At 48.5% G+C, this 21,166-nt stretch overlaps 1 protein-coding gene across 1 annotated transcript in view; it reads left to right on the top strand.

The window, feature by feature from the left end:
• The window catches only part of LOC146798588 (uncharacterized), a 67,893-nt gene that overhangs the window by 45,525 nt on the left and 1,202 nt on the right, over positions 1–21,166 (top strand). Inside the window, exon 2 of the mRNA XM_085625898.1 lies at positions 4,514–4,782. Within this exon, the coding sequence (XP_085482024.1) occupies positions 4,514–4,782 (269 nt within the window). The remainder of the gene's footprint in view (positions 1–4,513; positions 4,783–21,166) is intronic.

The following is a 21,166-nucleotide window of genomic DNA, read 5'->3' on the forward strand; positions in this document are numbered from 1 at the left end:
ATATGTACTTTACCATCACTTTTAATTGGCTGGCTTTTTAGAAAGTTACACTTTCCTTGCTTGAAGCAATAATAGGCTACTCAGTATTTGCTCTCCAAATTCTCACAACTATAGATTGCATTTGAATGTGCGAACATGGTATGAAACACAACTTTTTATTTCAGGTGTTTTACAGCAGTTTCAAAATATTTTGGAGCATTTCATTGCGGAATAGGGTGCAATGACTGATATCTATTACTTTGCACGTTGTAGCTTGGTTTTCACTGAGTGGAAAGTGTCACTCTAAGTGTCACACATACACACTGAAACCATGGAAATGTCACATAAGTAGGGCTCCCGGTTTTATGGCATTTATTTTTTAACATTTCCGTCTGAATTTATCCATATTTATTTTTTGGCCATTTTATCTGTATTTATCCATATTTTTTTGTGCTTTGCGTATAAATGAGGTTGTCAAACTGTACATTTCCATATTTTTTTAACTGATGAGGAGCACTCATACTTTGCTGTCTGTCGAGTTTTAGCTATTTAAGCTGGAAAATATTATATAACAATACATCCACTGTAAATACTAGCATTATACCATAAATGTATGTTAACATACGCCATTATTTAAAGAAATGTCATCCTGTTTTTTAATTTCCATGCTGTCCAGCTGCTTGCCTATAGTTCATAAAAGACAGCACAGAGAGTCACTTAAAAGAAGGACAATTTTCTGTATTTATCCACTTTTAAAAATAAATGCAGACAGAAAACACATTGTTTTCTGTCTGTATTTATCTGTAAAAAATCCGTAAAAACTGAAAACTGGGAGACTTACACATAAGCATCCTGAAAACTTGGCATCTATTTGTATTAATTCGAGTTATGCACTATTTTCCCCTCACTTTGCGACATGGAAGACCATCCTAACTGAAATACACCATATCTACCTTGCATGGGAATCATTTTAACCCATTTTGTGCAGCTGCACTTTAGAAGTGCGTAACATAGCTTGAGGAACTGCATCTTTTGACCAATTCTCCTACGCACATCATTCATGACCTTTCCAATTGACCCATGCTCACCCAGGACACAAGACAGATCACCAGGAAGTTGCACAGCCAGCTGCTGCCAGACTGGAAACTTTACCTTCTACCCCTAGCACGGAGGCTGCAACAGTGGTAGCCAAGAGAGGTAAAAAGCGCTGGTACTACTTGCCAGAAAATGTTTGGTTCATTTATGACCACAAATCTTCTTAATTTAATGTTCATGCATTACAAGGAAAACAAAATGAGCAATATCACACCGGTAAAATTGAAGATCATCAATTGCTAATTGAGACAATTTTTCTTTTTTTAAAGTGCATTTTATAACTTTCTCTTTTTTGTTATTGTAATACCACCACAAACTGGGATGAGTTGCTCATTGGGCCACAAACATTTTTCTAAGTGCCAAAAGTAATACGAAAAATATTTTTTCCAAGCAATTTAGCAATTTTTTCTCCTCACCAACCATCAGTGAATATAAGAGTGACACATGCAAAAATATAGCTGACCCAATGCTTTTTGCTTTCTACAGAAATAAGCAAACGCAAATCCAGCATCATGGATTTCTTTGCAAATGCGAACAAGAGATCACGGTTCGATTCTCAAAGCAGCCTAGTACAGCCCAGTGCGTGCTTGAAAGATGTACCTGCACACGATTCGGAGAGTATGATGTCAAGGCAAGGATCGATTCAACCTTCTCCATCGGAAGACTCTTCAACAAAGATCCGGGATGCGAGCGCCAGTTTTGAGAGGGATACCATCTTGCCAGAGTGTTGGGACCACAATCAGTGGGCTCAATTTAAAGAAAAGTATCCATGGCTAAGCAGTGAAAATGGCCGCCTTGGGTGCCACACATGCAGTGAGGTTAAGCTACTCGGAACATCACAGGGTGTGGGTTTGTTTAGAGAATGGGTCACTGGGAGCATTGCTGCATCTGGCCCAGCAAAAGCTAGCCAGTTAGGCTCACTGTGGAAAAAAATACATAAGCATAAAATTTCTGAAGCACATTCTAACGCATGTGATATACGAGCTGCATCCAAGAAGGAGGTACTGCGGTCAACAATCCTGGAGCAGCAGAGGCATTATCAAGCTTCAACAGTTAAGGTGTTTCGCACGCTTTACTTTTGTGCAAAAAATAATTGCCCCTTTTCAGACTTTCCAGGTCTAGTAGCCCTGCAGGTTGCTAATGAGTCAGATATGGGCTCGATTCTACACAGCGAATTCACTCCAGCACAGATAACCGATTGCATTGCTAAGGAAATGCGGAAAAAGCCTTGCATTGGCATCATTGAACAGGCTCCAAAAATCTCTGTTTATATTGATGAGTCAACAACCCATTCTTCCATAACCGTTTAAATTATTTATGTCCGTGCTGCAATCAATGGAAAAGAGCCCCTCACCTTTTTCCTTGACTTGCTTGAGTTGTCTTGGGGCGATGCAGAGTGCATTGGGCCCTCACTGTTGAAATGTCTTGAAAAACATGGGTTTTGCAACAAGTTCATTGCAGACAATTGAATAGGGGTGTGCAGTGATGGTGCCAGTGTAATGCTTGGAAGAAACTCTGGTGTTTTGGAGAGGCTATGTTGTAAATACCCTCGCCTTGTATAATGGCACTGTCTATGCCACCGGCTTGAGCTCAGTGTAATGGACACGGTTGATACAGTGCCAGGCCTTAAGCACCTTGCATCATTTTTCGAAAAACTGTATGCCGTGTACCACCAGTCTCCCAAAAATCAGCAGGAACTCTCTGCATGTGCGAAAGAATTAGAAAGTGAAATTCTGAAAATTGGGCGAGTATTTTCAATCCGGTGGATTACTTCTAGCAAAAGGGCAATATGAGCAGTGTGGGAGTCATACGCAGCCCTTCACCAGCATTTTGTTCAGTCCAGCTTAAGTACTTCTCGTGATGCCAAACACCGGTCTACCTTCAGCGGGCTGAATAAAAACCTGACATTTTCCGATTTTTTGCTGAATCTAGCTGGTGTTACAGATGCATGCGCTTCATGAAATTGGAACACTTTCAGAAGCACTTCAAATGGATTAAGTAACTCTGCCATGAGCTTACCAGCTCATCAATCATTCAGTAAGGGCAATTGAAAAGCTTAAGGAGTTCCCAGGGACACACAAGAAGGAGGCTGAACAAGCTTTTGAGAGTGGCTTATTTAGAGGAGAGGCCAATCAGCTGGGAGGACTCAGGTGGGAGGTAAAAATAAACCTTCCCCAGTTTTATCAAAATCTGGCAGATAACTTGCGCTCCAGGTTGTATGCACAGTCTACAAGCAATAGGTCGGCCACATCATCTCGGACAGATGAATTTTTAGCTCTTACATCAGAGATAGATGTTATCAACCCACAGAAGTGGCCACACGACATTGAGAGCCCATGGTATGAAGGTGAGGAGAAACTACAAAACCTGTGCAGGAGATTCTCTCTTAATTATAAAGGCGTAACTGAAGGCTTCAGAGACTATGTTGATAATGGTGGTAATGAGATTCCAGAGCAACTGCAGCCTGTTTTGAGGGCTAGAAACACACTTCCTGTGACTTCAAGTGACTGCGAAAGGGGTTTCAGCACAATGAACTTGATAATGTCACCCACACGAAACTGCCTTGGTATCGGACGCCTTTCCTCATTAATGTTTATAAACCTCATGAGCCCTCCTCTGCCTCTTTGGAATCCAATGCCATATGTCAACAGGTGGTTGATTGCTCATCGCCATGCAGATGATACTCAGTCTAGAAAGGTAGATCCTACAGCCCAGCACAATAAAAGATATGGGCGTTTTTTAATTGATGGTTTTCCATTATATAAGCGGTCTCATAAATGTCCATGGTCAAACATCCTGTGGCAATATCACATGTCCCACAATGTCTACAATAACAGATGTACAGAGTATCAGGTTGAAACTGTACAGAGTGCACCTTGCATTTTTTTTATCATGGTCACAGTGTATTAAACTTGTCAGTATATTTAAATGTGGTGTTCTAGGTAGCGTACTAAATTTCATAGTTTTGATAATCACTATTGTAGTTTCTCGCATGTGGTTTTCTTTGTTTTTTTCAACGCACAAACTCTGCTTTTGTTCATGGTGCCATGTTTTAGTATGCCTCGTTTACAGCACTTAATGGCTTGACTAATGTAGTTGTACGCCAAACTTCATCCACATTTGGGCTGTTAATTCCTCCATACAGGGACCTTAAGTCACAGGTTGAAGTACTGAGCAGCTTCAATTGTTAAATTTTGCAATATGTGCAAATGATAGATCTGCTGCACATGTGATGTCACTTCTTACTGTGATGTCACTTCCTGTTGTGATGTCACTTCCTGCTGTGATGTCACTTCCTGTTGTGATGTCACATCCTGTGACACTACCTAACTTGGAGAGTCCCCTCACTTTTTTTTTAGAACTTGTGCCCTGAAGCCAGAGAAGATCCTTTCTTCATACACTAAAAAGGATTTTTTTGTCACGCTCTCAATCTCTGCAGGTGAATTTGCTAGGGCCGGTTCGTCCAGTATCCTATCAGCAGTGAGCGACAGGGCTGTGGTGAAGCGACAGCGCCTTCGAATCGTGGTCGGAGCCTGCAAGTACACCATCCACAACAAGTATGACGAGGCACACCACCCTCTGCCCAGCGATATCATCTTAAAGAGGGCTGAAGAACTTGTGGGCAAGGTCATGATGTATGGTTTGACCAGTGACAACTGCGAACATTTTGTGACGAGGCTGAGATATGGTGTGAGCATCAGTGGGCAGGTACATATCCTCTCCTCATATTTTCTGTTTTGCATCCGTCACCATGTCAACTGAGCAAGAGAACTGTAGATTGTTCATGTCATGTATAGTGACAATGTGGCTTTGGGTCTCCCGTTCCAGATTTCCTATGAGAGCTATTTAAGTGTATATTTCTTATCCAGGACATTAGTTTTTAAAATGAGTTGTCCGCTGATGTTATGTGAGAGCAGCGAAAAACCTGGTGGCATATTTACAAGGACATTGTGCCATTGGAGCGTCACTTTTTCCGACTCTCTGGTGGCGCAGTGCCCTGATGCTTATTTACAAGGCAACGCTAAGCCACTTTGCGAGGCTTGATGCTGCCTTGTAAACATGGGCCTCCTCGCCGCAGTTTTCTGTGGCAAAGATGTGTTTAATGGGTGTTGCTGTGGGCGTAGCCATACAACACCCACTGCTTTTTGACACTGCCTTAGATTTACAAGGATCTGTAAATCTGAGGCAGCGCCAAAAAATAACGACTTGAGAAGGTTAGAGAGGTGCAATGAGGAGAAATACTTTTATTTCTCCTGGTAATTTGCTCTTTCTATGTGAGCTGCACAGCACACATAGTAGGAGCAAAACGCCATTAATGATTGTTTCTGTGCATGAAGGTGTCCCTTCCTGCACAAACACAATTATCCCTGCAACGTAGGGATCCTTGCAACATGATGCAAGGGCGCCTGCGCTGGTGCTAGGCAACTTTTTTAGTGCCGGTGCAAGGGAAAAAACAGGGGTGCCCTGTATACTTGGCAATACAGCACATATCTGCGTTTTTTAAATGACGCTTCCCTGCTAAATTGCCTGCAACGCAGCACTGCGCCATTAAGTAGTAGGAAAGTGAGAGATTATGGATGACTACCTGGTTCCCCCAACTGCCACTTCACCTGTCAGCTGTGGATCTCTATGCACATCCACGACAGTCAGGGAATTTCAATGTGTGGTGTGAGTGACTCTCTGAAAGCCACAGTCAGAACGCTCACCTCTGTGCTGACAGTGGCTTCCACAGAGCCCGTGCAGAAGCAGCTACACCCTTATTCCGAGCTTCCTATTAATTTCGTGGGAACATACTGGAGCTGGAAATAATGCTTCTAGCTGGTAACTCCCAATGAGTTAATAGGGCTAATACATTGTTTCCCTGGAATGGGGAATAACAGGCGGACCCAGGAGTCAATTTCTGCATGTTACACCCCCCATGCTGAAATATGCCAGAGGGCGGCGAGTCACAACAGCTACCTGCAGGTACCGCAGCTCCGCTGATGGCTCTGGATCGGGCATCTCTGGGACCTTAATGGGGTTTGAGGATCCAGGTATTATAGGCCCAGAAACAGCACAACTTGAGTAGCACGGAGCTTACTCTTCCACAGAGATACCACTACGGGTGAGCTAAGGGCCCTAGTATGCCACTGAGGAAGGTGTGGGAGGCCAGAGAATGCTGGATCGTTTCGGCTTATTTTGAGAGATGGGTTACTGGAGAGGAAAGCAAGTTGTGAGTTAGTAATTGAAAAAATAGAATAGAAAAGGCGGAGGATGGCGAAAGAGAGATGGCATGTCAGTGATAGGTGGGCAAAGTGGATAGGAGCCAGATATGTTAGTATTATTTGGGAGCACTTCGAGGGTGGTGTGGGAGCGTTGCATGGTCTGATAAGGGTGGAGGAGGAAAAAGGAGATTGAGAGCATCTCCCTGTGACTACTCTTGCCCTGCACAGCTGACCTCGTCGATCGCTCATCAGTTTAACTGGACTGTACAACATAAAGTATTGCATATAATAGTTGTCAATAGTCAGGGGTTTTACACTACAGTGCAGTGGCGACTACTCCGCTAAGGCGGAGAAGCGTCGACCCACTGCCAGGAGCAGCAAAGAAAGGAAAAAATAAAATGATAATAATGGAATGTTATTATCATTTTATTTTTTTCTCCTGCTGCGGCAGTGCCTGAGGGGGCGGGGTGGAGCTCAGGGGAGGAGTGGTAGAACACTCCTGTGTTGAATGCCCACCCCTGCAGCCCCTGGCTGGGCGCCGTGTAACGGCGCTCAAACCAATCACAACGCTCCACTGGAGCATTGTGATGGGCTTAGGGGTGGGAGCCTGGCTGCCTGCTTCCTGTTGCGACCTGGGTTCGGACAAGGGCGAGCAGAAGAGAAGACGCGGGACCCGTCAGAAAGGTAAGTTTTTTTTTCTTAAACCTGTGAGCGTACCCGAAACATCTCCCCTTCCCCCCCATGACCACCCCCCCACCCGCGAGCCATGTAGGATGCCCCTGCTACAGTTTTCTTTCTAGAACAGGGAGTTTTCAACTTCGGGATTGTAAGAGATGTCATAGAGTCTCAATATTTGCTCTTGTTGTCTATGATGTCATTTTTAGCACCTCATAGAAAGCAACCCTATACTGAAATGCACCCATCATTGAAAAACCTATATTTGAATCCTGGCTCATTCACTCACCTAACACACAAAGACATGAAAAGATCTGTGAAGCAATGCTTGGGCTTGGGTCTCCAGAGATCTGAAGGGTGGGCTCCAATGTTGGATGGCAGCCTGATATCCCCCGCTTCCACTACTTCTCTTGAACAGTGGAGGCTGCCTCTGAAAGGGGGTGGTGAGCGGGGGAGCGGGATGAAAATAAATAAAAATAAACGTACCTGCTTTGCCGCCGCATCTGCAGCATGCCTCACCTCGGTCTATTTGTCTTCTTACCGGCTGCATCCTACAGCCTGCACCAGAAGCACCCAGGCTTCCAACTCTGCCAGTCAAACACGACGCTATAGGAGCAGCACCGTGATTGGTTTGAGCAGCCTGTTTGGCTGCCCCGGCAGCCCCTGGGAAGGCTGGGCAGGTTCTCCATGGGTCTGTGCAACACATGAGAACATGCCAACTACGCATGACTGTTTGGCCGGCCCTTGAGGGCCTGTCAACGCATCATGTGCATGTAGGGAGGGAGTGCAAGCCACTCCTGCTCCCTCTGTGGTGAGCCAGCCCCACCTTGCCCGGAATTGCAAAGGAAAATAAAATTATAATAACTTCTTGTTATTATAATTTTATTTTCAACTGCTCAACGAGCAGTGGGGCGATGCTCCTCTGCCTTAGCGGGGGAACCGCCACTGCTCTTGAGTCTCCTTAAATCTGATAGAAATGGGGAAATGAACTGATGCTCACACCTTTCGGACCAACATGAATGCTGTAGGTCAGTACAAACTCTGGGCTGACAGTAAGGAGCCTTTTCAGAAAGGTAAATACACACGTCTATTTACTCACATGTATATTTACTACTGTACCTAGGTGTAACTTTCACTTTTTTGCTAGTCATCCTTTCCAAGTGTAAATATACACCCACGTATAGACTTAAATGTGTTCATTACGCAACTCAGATGGTGGAGCTTCCTACAACAGGGTTCACAAATGCAAATTTAAACTCCTAGTAACTTGTCACCTTTTGGTGAAGAGCTCTGGAGAGAGGTGGTCAGCCTTGGAGACAAAGGAGGTACAGAGAACAGGGTAGGTGAAATGGAAATAAAGACTGTGAAGGATGCAGAAGACAAGCACTAAAGGACAAAGAGGGCATATTGAAGAAATGGGACGAAAGAGAGAGAGAGGAAGGATGCTATGTTAAGCAGATTTGTGGACTGCACTACCACCCAGGAGGATATCCTGGCACTCAGCAGGTATAGGCCTAGCAAAATCTAGGGCCTAGTGGGACTACTCAAAAAGACAGGTCTTCAGAAGGATGGATATATTTTCAGATGTTGACGCAAGTGTGCTGTGGGTAGATGATCTCGTCTGGTGTCTTCTTTACCTTCTGGCGTTTGTAGTTTTGCAGTTCATTTAGGCATCCATAAGGACCACAGTATAGCTACTAGGAAACTGTGAACAGGGATACAAGAAAAGTAACAAGGGCCAAGTTTTATAAAACTGTTATAGGGCAACTTATAATCACGGAGAGAAGGGAGTGGGAAGGAAGGAGGAGAGTGCAATGTGGATGAGGAGGAGAAGGACAGGGAAAAAGATTAATCTGATGGTGGAGACCAGTGGCGGCTGGTGACATTTGAAAGTGGTGAGGCGTAAAAGTTTATAGTGTTTGGACTGGTCTGCATCAACACCCAAACATGTAAAAATGACATTCAAAATGCTGCATAAACTGCCTTTACTCACAAAACTGCATAATGAGCCCTTTTCATGCCACAGTATTTAGTCAACCATGCCCCAGAATTTCCTCCTGTAAAGCCACATATTTCAAGTACTTTGGTTACAAAGATGGCGAGCAGTTCTTGGGTCAGCGAAAGCTGACTTCGACATAACATACTACAGATATAGAAAATTCAAGCTGAGAATATGTCAGTGGTAGATCCTCTAAGATTAACATGTGGAGGAAGTGATCAGTGAGTTAGTGTCTGGTTTATTTTTTTGTCCAGACTGTAAGTTATATTTTTACAGGCTACCCAGGCGTCATACCCAGGATTGTGCATATTCTCTCGTCCTCGTTAAATGATGCTCTGAATGCCATGTGGTAATACCGCAATAATATAGTTGTGCTGTGCCCTGCCTTTTTTTCATAAATTGATATTAATGCCACATTCAGCGTTTTAGAAATCAAAACAAGACCACCTTTGAAAATCACCTTCCCTTACCCGGATTTAACTCACAATGTAAGTGTTTGCAGCCTCGTCAGGGATAGTACGTGCTATATAAATGCAATTATAATAAATGCAGTTTAGAACGAGAAACAAACTCCTACCAACCATGAGCTGGGTGATGAGTGTTTAATTTGAGCCGGTAGTTGCATTTGGGGCAGACGGACATTCCTTTTTTTTTTTGTTGGGAGAGTCAATGGCTTATTAGACACCCTTGAGATACGGCAACCGTTACATTCCACAACGGCTCTGCTGCACTTCTGTGAAAAACTTTGGGCACCGTTCACATTCCTGTCTAAATTAAGCACCGGTAAAAAATGCACTTATTCAGGGGTAATGCAGTGAGCATTAATATTCCTGGCCTCAGTGGCCTGGCTCAAATCATGCAGAACGGAGTGACTCAAAACCGACCATGACAGATTAATTGAAGATTTTTTAAAAAAGGGCCCTGTGCTATTGCGCACCTCCGTTCTGCGCTGTCCGGTCCCGTAAACTCCCTGATTGAAACACAGATAAGGAGACAGTCTGGAGGCGCGGAATACCTCGTCTCAGAAATTAAAAGTTGTAAATGTGTCAGAATAAAGGCGTGCGCCTTTTATTCCAAAGCAAGCAGGCTCGGTTTCGGCCAAACCATGGGATTTCTGCAACTATACAGAGACGAGCTCTACCTAGGAGTGAATGTTTCTGCTGCTCTCAAGACAGTTTTGTTTTTATTTTTGCAGAATTCCGAATGAGCTGCGCCAGCCCTCGCTGCCCCGGCCCTCGATGTCCCGGCCCTCGCTGCCCCGGCCCCCCCTGCCCCGGCTCTCGCTGCCCCGGCCCTCGCTGCCCCGGCCCTCGCTGCCCCGGCCCTCGCTGCCCCGGCCCTCGCTGCCCCAGCCCCAGCCCTCGCTGCCCCGGCCCACGCTGCCCCAGCCCTCGCTGCCCCGTGTTTCTTTAGAAGCAGACGGGTTCCCTGGGCCGGATGCCGACTCTGGGGCAGTTTGGTGCTGGAACTCACCTGTGCACGAGAAGGGCAGTGACGACTGTGCTGCGTGGTACTCGGAGTCAGGGGTCAGTGTACGGCTGGTACTCACTGTGTACGGGAAGTATCGTGTTGGAACTCACAATGGGTGTGAAGGGCCACAGTCCATTGTAATATTGGAAGCGGGCACACTCTTTACTGCACAAGTGAAAAGGAGATAGGCAGGCACACAGAAAGATGCGGTTGCAGCAGTAACAATGTAGTGGCATTAACTGTAGTATCTCTGCACTTACATAAAGGTTTGCATCAACTTCATCATGGTTCTTCAAGCGCACAAGCACACACAAGCAGCAGAGTCAAATATTGTCAGGCATTGGCGAAAATGTTGTTTGCACCGGGGATTTTTGTGCCCACTTTTGTGCTAAGGTGCACATGACTCCTACTCTAAAGTTCTGCACCGGGTGTGCCCTAACAGGCAAAATTCATTCTGCCCTGCAATACCAGTTATTCTAAACTGAACAGTCTAATTTCCCCAAGCCTAAGCAACGAAGCTACACAATGGACAGTCGCGCTCGCAATACTCGTGGGGGTGGGTGAGATTAAAATAAAACAAACTTACCGGGTCCGCCGTCCGCGCCGCCTCTGCTCCGACTCCCTCTTTGGCGTCTTCAATGTTGTTACCGCGTCACTCGAGTGGCAAGTGCAACCCCTCTCAGCCAATACTGGCGCTGCTCCAGCAGCAGGATTGGCTTAGAACAGGGTTACTCACTGCCCGCCTGCCCATTAGGAGACCGAGGGTTGAGCTCCTAATGGGCATGCGCCAGCTAGTGCGCACACAAGTGCGCATGACTGGGCACGGTGGAAAAATTCACCGACCTTCACCAGTCATGCGCACTTGTGGTGCTGCCTGCCCCTGGTCTGACAATGCATCATGCATGCATGTCAGTCAACATGACGCCAAACCGTCCACCCCCTTCAGACTCTGAAGGGGGTGGGCAGTCTGACGTCATGCTGACTGACATGATTGTCAGACAGTTCTCCCTCGCCGTCTCTGAACTTAAGTAAACTGAGTCAGTTTACTTAAGTTCAGAGACGCCGAGGCAGCTGCGGGAGCGGGCGGCTTGTGGGGCAACGTCCCAGCGCCCTTAATGGATGCACCGCCTTCAAGGGCAGGAGCACAGGATGACTGATAGTGAGTGATAGGGAAAAGAGAGCCAGGAAAGATATGGATAGATGGGAGCCAGAGTGAGATAAAGGACAAGTGACCGGTGGAAGTCAAAGAGAGGGAAAGGGAGAATAAAAAGAGAGAGAGAGAGAAAAAATAAGGAGAGAGAGAATTAGTTGAGGGCGAGCTTTCTTAAACCTGCTATGCACCTCCAGTACCAAAATCCCTATTTTCCTCCATCATGTACTGCCCACCATCACTAGAATACATTCCCCAAAGCCAGTCACAGGCCCCTGCCTACCAGCATTTTCCGTTCTCTGATTACCGGCATCCATCCACATTCCAAATCTCCAGTACTTGCCCCCACTGCCAGCTTAAATCTGTAAACCGGTTCCCCCATTATCAGTCCTCTATTTACCAGTCCTTTATTACCTGACTCTGTAAGTCACAAACTACTAGCTCGGATTACCACTATGGAAGCCCATGCTTTCCCCACCTCCAAGTAGTATGCCCCCATTACCCGTATCTACGGTTCCAGTCTGGGTCCCTTAACCAACCATTATGCATCTCCACCTCACCAGGCATCATTCTCCATGTGGCAGCTTCACAGACTCCTCCCACTACCAGCCTCCATGCATCAACACCTTCCACAGCTATTATCCCCTATTCCCAGCCTGCCTATATCCCAGAATGTATCCACTATCAGCCTCCATGCATCTCCACTACCTTCAGTGCCAGCCCTGAATTTGTAACCGTGCATATTTTCCTGCTGCTCTGAGTCTGCCAAGTCTCCCACTCGCGTCTGTACCATGGCTTCCTCACAGTGCCACATATCACATAATCATGCAGTGCACTTCTTGTGAAGTCCAGATCTTCTAAAATTTGTGGCCACTAACTCTCACCCACTCGAGTTTCAGCAGCACATCTTGGCAGCGTGACCTTCACAGCCTCCTGCACAGGAGTGAACCCGGAGCTTTCTCCTTGAGCAAAAGGTATTGCAGGAAATAACACTTCAATACTATTCAAAGACATACTCAAGGGGGTGAACCAGGCTCCTGTAGCCCCCATGAAGCCAAGGAGTCTCCATCCTTCTGGGGGGCCCCATTCAGCCCAAGGCCTATGAAGCTTTGTACAACATGGGAGACTCAGGGACCCCTCATCACGTTCAGCAGAGGGGACATGACATTTTGCATTACACCACTGGAGATACTTTGGGGTATATTTATCAAAGTTTTGCATCACCCTTGTGCCATGCAAGGTAACACAAGGGTGGTGCAAAACCTAGATGGGTTTTACCGTGCCACGCAAGGCCACCTAGCGCAACACTGCAGTGGTTGTTAAATCTAGAGTAACGCAAGGCAGTGCAAGTCGCTGCCTTGAGTTACCCTGCCTCAGCTAGGCATTTCGTGGGTGGAACGTGGGTGTTCCCACACATCCACCCATTAATGTTGGCGCAGTCCCAGATTTACCATAAGTGGCAGACCTGGCAATGCATCATAATGCTACTTCTTGCCTGGGAGGGCTTGACAAGGAGAAATATTTTTATTTCTCCTCGTTGTTTTCCTCTATCTGTGCTTCATTCCGTAGCACATGTAGAAAGAGGAAAAAGCCTGAGAGGATTGTTTTTGTGCAGGGTGGTGTCCTTTCCTGCACAAACCAACCCTGCCTCCAACACAGGCACCTTTGTACCATGGTGCAAGGGTTCCTGCATTAGCTCTAGGCAGCTAAAAGCAGGCCAGCGCAAGGAGAGAGCAGGAATGTGCCATATCTTGTTTGATATTGCTCATTCCTGCCCTCTTCCTTTCACGCAGGCCAGCAAGGTGTCTGGCTGCATTGTGTTGCGTGAAAAATAACAAATATGGCCCTAAGTGCCTCTACCTGTGTCACGCCCCGCCCCACAGACCAGAGGAGACTACTGCTTCTGTTTGATTCTCGGTTTTATTTTTGCCACGGACACATGTCCAGGGGTAGAGGAAAAGGGGATCAAGAAGGGCGGCGTCTGGTAGGGAGGGGTCTTTTGGAGCTCTTCCAGCTTCATTTGCCTCCCCGCGTCATCGGCGGTTTCCTCGGGCGTGGTCCTGCCAGGCGTCCCCTCGGAAAAAAGAAACACCGGGCAATTAGTATCTGTCCTTTCCCTCCTATTGGTTTCCCTCCCCTTTTCTGCAACTGCGTTTCGGGGGTACCCAACCCCTTATTCCCTCTAGCATGTGGGCTTTTCGATTCCGTCATCCCCAGGGCCTTATCGTCAGGTGTGTCCCGTTGGAGATGGGTTATAGGCCGCCCACTCACTATCCCTACCAGTGGTTGTCTATAAGCCAACTGTACCTAACACCAACCCACGAGGGACCTCCCAGTTTCCTCTAGCACTTGCCGGAAGCCGGGACCCGGCTCATGGGCCCCGGCTGCCTCGTCCTTAGGTCCTTCCTTGGGATACGTCCCGGCGTAGCCTCTGGTTTCTGCCGTTGTTTCTCCTTCGCTCCTCTCCTTGCTTTTCTCCTCGCTCTCGCCCTGCTCCTCACTCTCGCTCTGCTCCTCGCTCTCGCTCCGCTCCTCGCTTTCGCTCTGCTCCTCGCTCTCGCTCTGCTCCTCGCTCTCGCTCTGCTCCTCGCTCTCTGCACGCCCCTCCCCTTCTGTGTCCGCTTCCGGTGATTTTGGGTCCTTCAAGCCCCTCCTCTCAGGTGTGAGTAGAGTCAGTACCGGCAGCGGTGACCTGGTGCCCCCGGGGTCCTTCACCAATTCCCCCTCGTCATAGTGCCTTCCTCCCATGCATGGCCTTTTGGGCCATGTAGCCATTGGGCTGCGAGAGAGGAAGTTGACGTTTGTCTGCAATGCACCGGGCCGATGTGAGACCTGGAATGAAAAAGGCTGCAAGGCTAAGAACCATCAGAGGATGCGAGGGTTGGTGTCTTTATGTCTCACCAGCCAGACAAGGGGGGCATGGTCTGTCAGCAGGGTAAATGGTCGACCCAATAGATAGTATTGTAAGGCTTGGACTGTCCAGCGGATAGCCAAGCATTCCTTTTCTACGGTGGAATACTTGAGTTCCCTGGGTACTAGTTTGCGGCTGAGGTATACCACTGGGTGGAGCTCACCTGATGAGGTTGTTTGCGATAGGACCGCCCCAAGACCTCGGTCAGATGCGTCTGTCTGCAATGTGAAGGGGCGTGTAAAGTCAGGACACGTGAGTACCGGATTGTTACAAAGTCTCGTTTTGAGGCATTCAAAACTGTGGGTTTGCTTTGGGGTCCATGTGGTAAAGGTGTTAGGGCCTGTCTTTTTTAGCATGTCCGTGCGGGGGGCCGCTTCTTCAGCAAAGTGGGGAATGAATCTCCTGTAGTAGCCCACTAAGCCCAGGAACGCTCTAATACCCCTTTTTGTGGTTGGTTTCTCGAGTGTTGAGATGGCCTTGACCTTATCTATCTGGGGTCGGATCTGTCCGTTTTGTATATGGTAGCCCAGATAACGAACGTTGTCAGTAGCGATCATGCATTTGTCGGGATTGGCAGTCAGACCCGCCTCCCGGAGACTGGAGAAGATGGCCTGAAGATGCTTAAGGTGGTCCCCCCAGTTGGTACTGTAAATCACTATGTCATCTAAATATACGGCAGCATAGTCTTGATGGGGTCTAAGTATTATGTCCATGAGGCGCTGGAAGGTGGCAGGGGCTCCATGGAGGCCGAAGGGGAGGACCCGGAAGTGGTATAAGCCTGAGGGAGTGGCGAATGCCGTTTTCTCTTGGGCCTGAGGGGTGAGCGCTATTTGCCAATATCCCTTGGTTAAGTCCAGTGTACTGATGTATCGGGCCGTCCCTAACTTCTCGATAAGTTCGTCAACACGGGGCATGGGGTATGAGTCAAAGCGGGAGACGCTGTTGAGGCGCCTAAAGTCCACACAGAAGCTTACTGTGCAGTTGGGTTTTGGGGCCAGTACAATAGGGGAACACCAAGGACTGTGGGAAGGTTCGATGATCCCATTCTCCAACATATCCGCTACCTCCTTTTCCACTATATGTCGTCTGGCCTCGGGGATCCTATAGGGTCTTTGTCGGATCGGGTTTGCCCAGTCTGTGAGGATGTCGGGTTGCACAAGGGGAGTGTTCCCAGATTTGGCTGAGAACACGTTTGAATAGGACTCGAGGAGGGACCGGAGGTCGGTTTTCTGGGCTGGTGTCAAGCAGGACCGTTTGGGGATATTTTTGATGTTCTTGGTGTCGTCTGCCTGAGGAAAGGGTATCTCTAGTGGTTTGCTGTCGGTAATAAACAGATTCGTAGGGGTTTGAGTCCTGTCTTCGGGCTCAGCGGTCCACTTTTTCAACAAGTTGACGTGGTATATTTGTCCCTTTTTACTTGAGTGGGGTACGGCTATGCGGTAAGTGGCGGGTGTGACCTGTGCGAGCACAACATAAGGGCCTTGCCAGCGGGCTAGGAGTTTGTTGTCCGAAGAGGGGAGGAGGAGTAAAACCTTGTCGCCTACCGTGAAGTGTCGAAGAACCGCTTGTCTGTCGTATTGTCTTTTCTGCTTCTGTTGCGCTGCATCTAAATTACGCCTCACCTTGTCCCAGAGAGAAGAAAGCCTGTCTTTGAGTTGTGTCGCATAGTCGAGTAGAGCCCTGTTTTCGTCCTCCTCTTCTTCCCACCTTTCTGCTGCCATGTCCACTAATGTCCGGGGTTTCCTCCCAAAAACCAATTCAAAGGGACTAAACCCCGTAGCGGACTGGGTATGAGTTCGGATGGCAAACAACGTCCGGGGCAGTTGTCGGTCCCAGTCCCGTCCGGTCTCTGACACTGTTTTTTTAAGGATGTTCTTTATGGTCTGGTTGTACCTTTCCACCAGGCTGTCTGTTTGGGGGTGGTAGACCGAGGTGCGTATTTGGCGTACCCCTAGCAGGGAGCAGATCTGGGCCATCAACCTCGACATAAACGGGGTCCCCTGGTCGGTGAGAAGCTCTTTAGGGAACCCCACCCTGCTGAAGAAGGTCAACATGGCCTGGGCGACGCTGTTCGTCGACATGCTGGTAAGGGGGATGGCCTCCGGGTACCGAGTCGCATAATCGACCAGTACTAGGATGTACTGATATCCCCGGGTCGAGGTGATAAGGGGACCGACCAAATCCATTCCCACCCGGGAAAAAGGGACACCAATAACCGGAAGAGGGCATAAAGGCGCTTTGGGTATATTGGGGGGGTTGGACACCTGGCATCTTACGCAGGCTGCGCAGTATCTCTTTATGTCGGAGAAGACCCCTGGCCAATAGAACCGTCGCAAGAGGTATTCCTCCATTTTTTCCCTACCATAGTGTCCCCCTCCTGCCTGGTTGTGGGCTAAGTAGATAACCTGAGCACGAAACGGTAGGGGAACTAGGAGCTGTCGAAGGGTTTCATCGGGTTTCGTTACCTTCCTGTATAGCAACCCCTTCGATATCACAAAACAGAGGCCTACCGGATCATCTTTGTCGTCTATGGCCCGTGCCCATGCATGTCCCAATGCTGGATCCTCTCTCTGCTCGGCCCTAAAGCTGCCAGTAGGTCCTGGTTCTTCGTCTGCGCCTGAGGGGGTAGAAGGGATGTTAGCTCGGCCATGTAATACAGTGATCCTATTTTGCTCTCTCTTTTCTCGACGCATTTTCTTTATTTTGCACACACCTGGTTCTATGTCCACGGTTGACAATGGAGCTTCCGTAAGCCATCATTGGCTCTCTCTCTCCTCTATCGCCCTGGATAAGAGAGCAGAGAATCCCTTATAATCAGTACCGATGATCATGTCCTCGACCAGGTGTGGGATGACCCCTACTCGAATCACGACGCTCTGTTCTCCAAACCCTAAGGTCACCGTCGCCACAGGATAGCGTTTCTGGTCCCCATGTACACATGTAATAACGACTCCTTCCCCCTCTTGCCACTGATGGGCCTGTACCCGTTCCTGTGTGATCACCGAATGACGACACCCAGAACCAATGAGGACCCGGGTCTCGGTGTGGTTCACCTTAAGGGTCAGATGATAGGCTTCATCACCCTCTCCTGCCCATAGCACCCTGCCTCTGGCGTATCCTACTTCCATGGGTTCGATGGAGGTGGGTTTCTGCGGACAGTTGCGGTAAATATGGCCCCATTCTGTGCAATGAAAGCATTGGGGTCCCTGACTACCCTCTTTCCCTTCTGGTCGAGGTATGAGTTGGGGATCGATAAGAGAGCGTGGGGTTGAGGGAACATGGCTAGGGACGGTCGCCCTCCAGCGGTGTATGATGGAGGTGGGAATTCTGGGTGTGAAGGGTCGAGCCTCTGGTGACCGTTGGTGGGCGCAGGCTAGTTCTATAGCATGAGGTACGGTTAGGTTAGGATGTTGTTTTACCCAGGCCCGGGTCATCGTAGGGAGGCCGTCTATGTATTGTTCTAAAAGGATCTTGTCCACTAATTCTTCCTTACTACTCGTATGGGGCTGAAGCCATCGAGTACCTAGATCTTGTATCCGATAAAAAAACGCTCTGGGGTTGTCTTGGGGTTGGCATTTCTCTTTTCGGAATCGACTACGGTACTGTTCGTGGTCGCATCCGAGGCGTTCTAGTATCGTAGGGCGTGATACCAGAGGGGTTAGCGGCTTGATAGGCTGTTTGTAGTTCACCGGACAGTAGTGGGGCGATGTACTGGCCCCAGCGTTCCATAGGCCACTGGGCCATACTCGCCACCCGCTCGAAGTTTGTAAAAAAGAAGTCCGGGTCTTCGCCGGTTCTGTACTTTTGTAGTACTGAGCTGGGAAAATTCGGAGGCACCTTGGCGCTGGCGATAGTGTCTGTCAGTTTTTGGATGGCAGTATCGTGGATGGCCTGATTTTGTACCAAGAGACCTGCTTGGGCTTGCAGGGCCTCTTGTAACACCTCCCTGTCCTTTTTAGCTTCCATAGACTGGGCTTCGACGACCAGTTGCAAATGGCAATGTCCCTCAGCCAGTTGGGCCAGCATTTCGTTTAGACCTATGGGCTGTGTCATGGTGGTACGCGGGCGGTTTTCCATGCGTAAAGGGTACGACTTTGGTCGTGCGTGGGCGTGGTGGTTCGGTCCTGGATCCCACTTCTGACACCACTGTCACACCCCGCCCCACAGACCAGAGGAGACTACTGCTACTGTTTGATTCTCGGTTTTATTTTTGCCACGGACACATGTCCAGGGGTAGAGGAAAAGGGGATCAAGAAGGGCGGCTTCTGGTAGAGAGGGGTCTTTTGGAGCTCTTCCAGCTTCTTTTGCCTCCCCACGTCGTTGGCGGTTTCGTAGGGCGTGGTCCTGCCAGGCGTCCCCTCGGAAAAAAGAAACACCGGGCAATTAGTATCTGTCCTTTCCCTCCTATTGGTTTCCCTCCCCTTTTCTAAAACTGCGTTTCGGGGGTACCCAACCCCTTATTCCCTCTAGGGTGTGGGCTTTTCGAGTCCGTCGTCCCCGAGGCCTTATCGTCAGGTGTGTCCCGTTGGAGATGGGTTAAAGGCCGCCCACTCACTATCCCTACCGGCGGTTGTCTATAAGCCTGAGTAGGCCAACTGTACGTGCCACCAATCCCGGTTTCCTCTAGCACTTGCCTGAAGCCGGGACCCGGCTCATGGGCCCCGGCTGCCTCGTCCTTGGGTCCTTCCTTGGGGTACGACCCGGCGTAGCCTCTGGTTTCTGCCGTTGTTTCTCCTTCGCTCCTCTCCTCGCTTTTCTCCTCGCTCTCGCCCTGCTCCTCACTCTCGCTCCGCTCCTCGCTCTGCTCCTCGCTCTTGCTCCGCTCCTCGCTCTCGCTCTGCTCCTCGCTCTCTGCACATCCCTCCCCTTCTGTGTCCGCTTCCGGTGATTTGGGGTCCTTCAAGCCCCTCCTCTCAGGTGTGAGTAGAGTCAGTACTGGCAGCGGTGACCTGGTGCCCCCGGGGTCCTTCACCAATTCCCCCTCGTCACAACCTGGTTATCAGGTGAAGAAAAGCTTATGTATGTCTCACCCTGGTGCAATGACAACATATGAACAGAAGGCTGGGTGCTGTCTTTTGAGGGTTACATACAATTTCTCTGTCATAGTAAGACATGGAGTAATGCAAAGCAGCACAAGTCGCAGCCTTACGTTACTCTCCCCCAGGGAGGTGTTCAATGGGTGGAGCGTGAGTATTTCCACGCATCCATCCATGGATTTCGGCACATTCCCAGATTTACCATGAGTGGTAGACCTGGGAATGCATCAAAATGGTATGCCTTCCCAAGGGTGGCATAACAATAGAAATATCTTAATTGCAGCACACGCAGAAAGAGGACACAAGTCTCAAAGGATTGTTTATGTGCAGGAAGGTGTCCCTTGCCAGGGGTTGTCCTTGCAAGGTTGCCTGCCATGGCGTTAGGCAGTCTAAAGTGCATCAGCACAAGGAGTGAGCAGGAATGCAGTCTAAAGTGCACCAGCGCATAGATATGTCGCATTCCTACCCTCTCCCTTTCACGCAGCACAGAGCAGCATGGTATCTTGCTGCGTTGTGTTCGTGCAGCGTCGTTGTGTCTTGAACTCTCTCATCACTACGGTCGGGCTGTGTTTCCTCTCTGGTGGTCCATTACCCAGAAGTGGCCAACACCTATTCTAAGGTGGTAACACATTGACTAGTGATGCAGCAAGTACATACATCAGGTATGCAGTCAATCCCCTCCTGAGTCCCCTGTTGACCCATAGGAGTCTCTCCTTTGCCTGGAATTCCGATTTAGAAAGAATGAGGTGTCAGAGTGCGACAAGGAGGTTGTACGGCTTGAAGGGAAATGGGTATTCAAAGGCTGTACAGCTAGGCAAAGAGGTGTACAAAGGTTGTTTGGCCCTAAGGAGAGGGGGTTGACAAAGGTTGTGTGGATGGAGGGCGTGTACAAAGGATACATAGCTGAAAACAGAGGGTGTGTGTCCAAAGGTTGTATGGCTGCATTGCTTCATTTCTAAAAGAATAAGTGCCAGGTGCCAACGTTTTGTCCATAAGCCCGATGGTATCATGGAAGGTCACAATGCGGAATACCAAGGCTGAGTAGTCTTGATTTCACTTCATGCCTCTTTAATTCTCCACCAGGCACTTGGTGTCCATTTATCACAGTCCTTCACATTATTTTTCACCTCTATTTATTTCTTTGTCACAGTTTTTTTCCATCTTTCTCTTCCTCTTTATGTACCCCTTGTGTTTTTTGTCACCTGTACTCTGGGCCAAAGTCTGATGAGGAAAACTAAGTGCTGTCCCCAAAAATGAGCGCCGGTGGGCCTCACCAGCAGGCATTGGCTCAAATTAAACACTATGACTAGAATGAGAGAAAATGTACAAAGGTTGTATAATTGGAAGAAGTGGTGTACAAAGTTTGTATGGGTGGAAGTAGAGGGGATGTACAAATGTTGAATAACTAGAAGAAAGGCTGTTCAAAGGCTGGATGGGTGGAAGGAGAGTGGGGTGTCTAAAGGACGTATGGGTAGGAAGAAAGGGGGTGTACACAAGTCATATGGATGGAAAGGGTGGTTGTGTACAGAGGTTTCTGACCTCAGTCGCCCGTTATTTAGATCTAAAGCAGACTGAGGGCAGACTGAGGGCAAGGAACATTACCTTACCTGGATTACAAATTTGGAAAGCAGATTTATTCTGACCCAT

This window comes from Triturus cristatus, chromosome 9 (genome assembly GCF_964204655.1).
Source record: "Triturus cristatus chromosome 9, aTriCri1.1, whole genome shotgun sequence".
Taxonomy (NCBI): domain Eukaryota; kingdom Metazoa; phylum Chordata; class Amphibia; order Caudata; family Salamandridae; genus Triturus; species Triturus cristatus.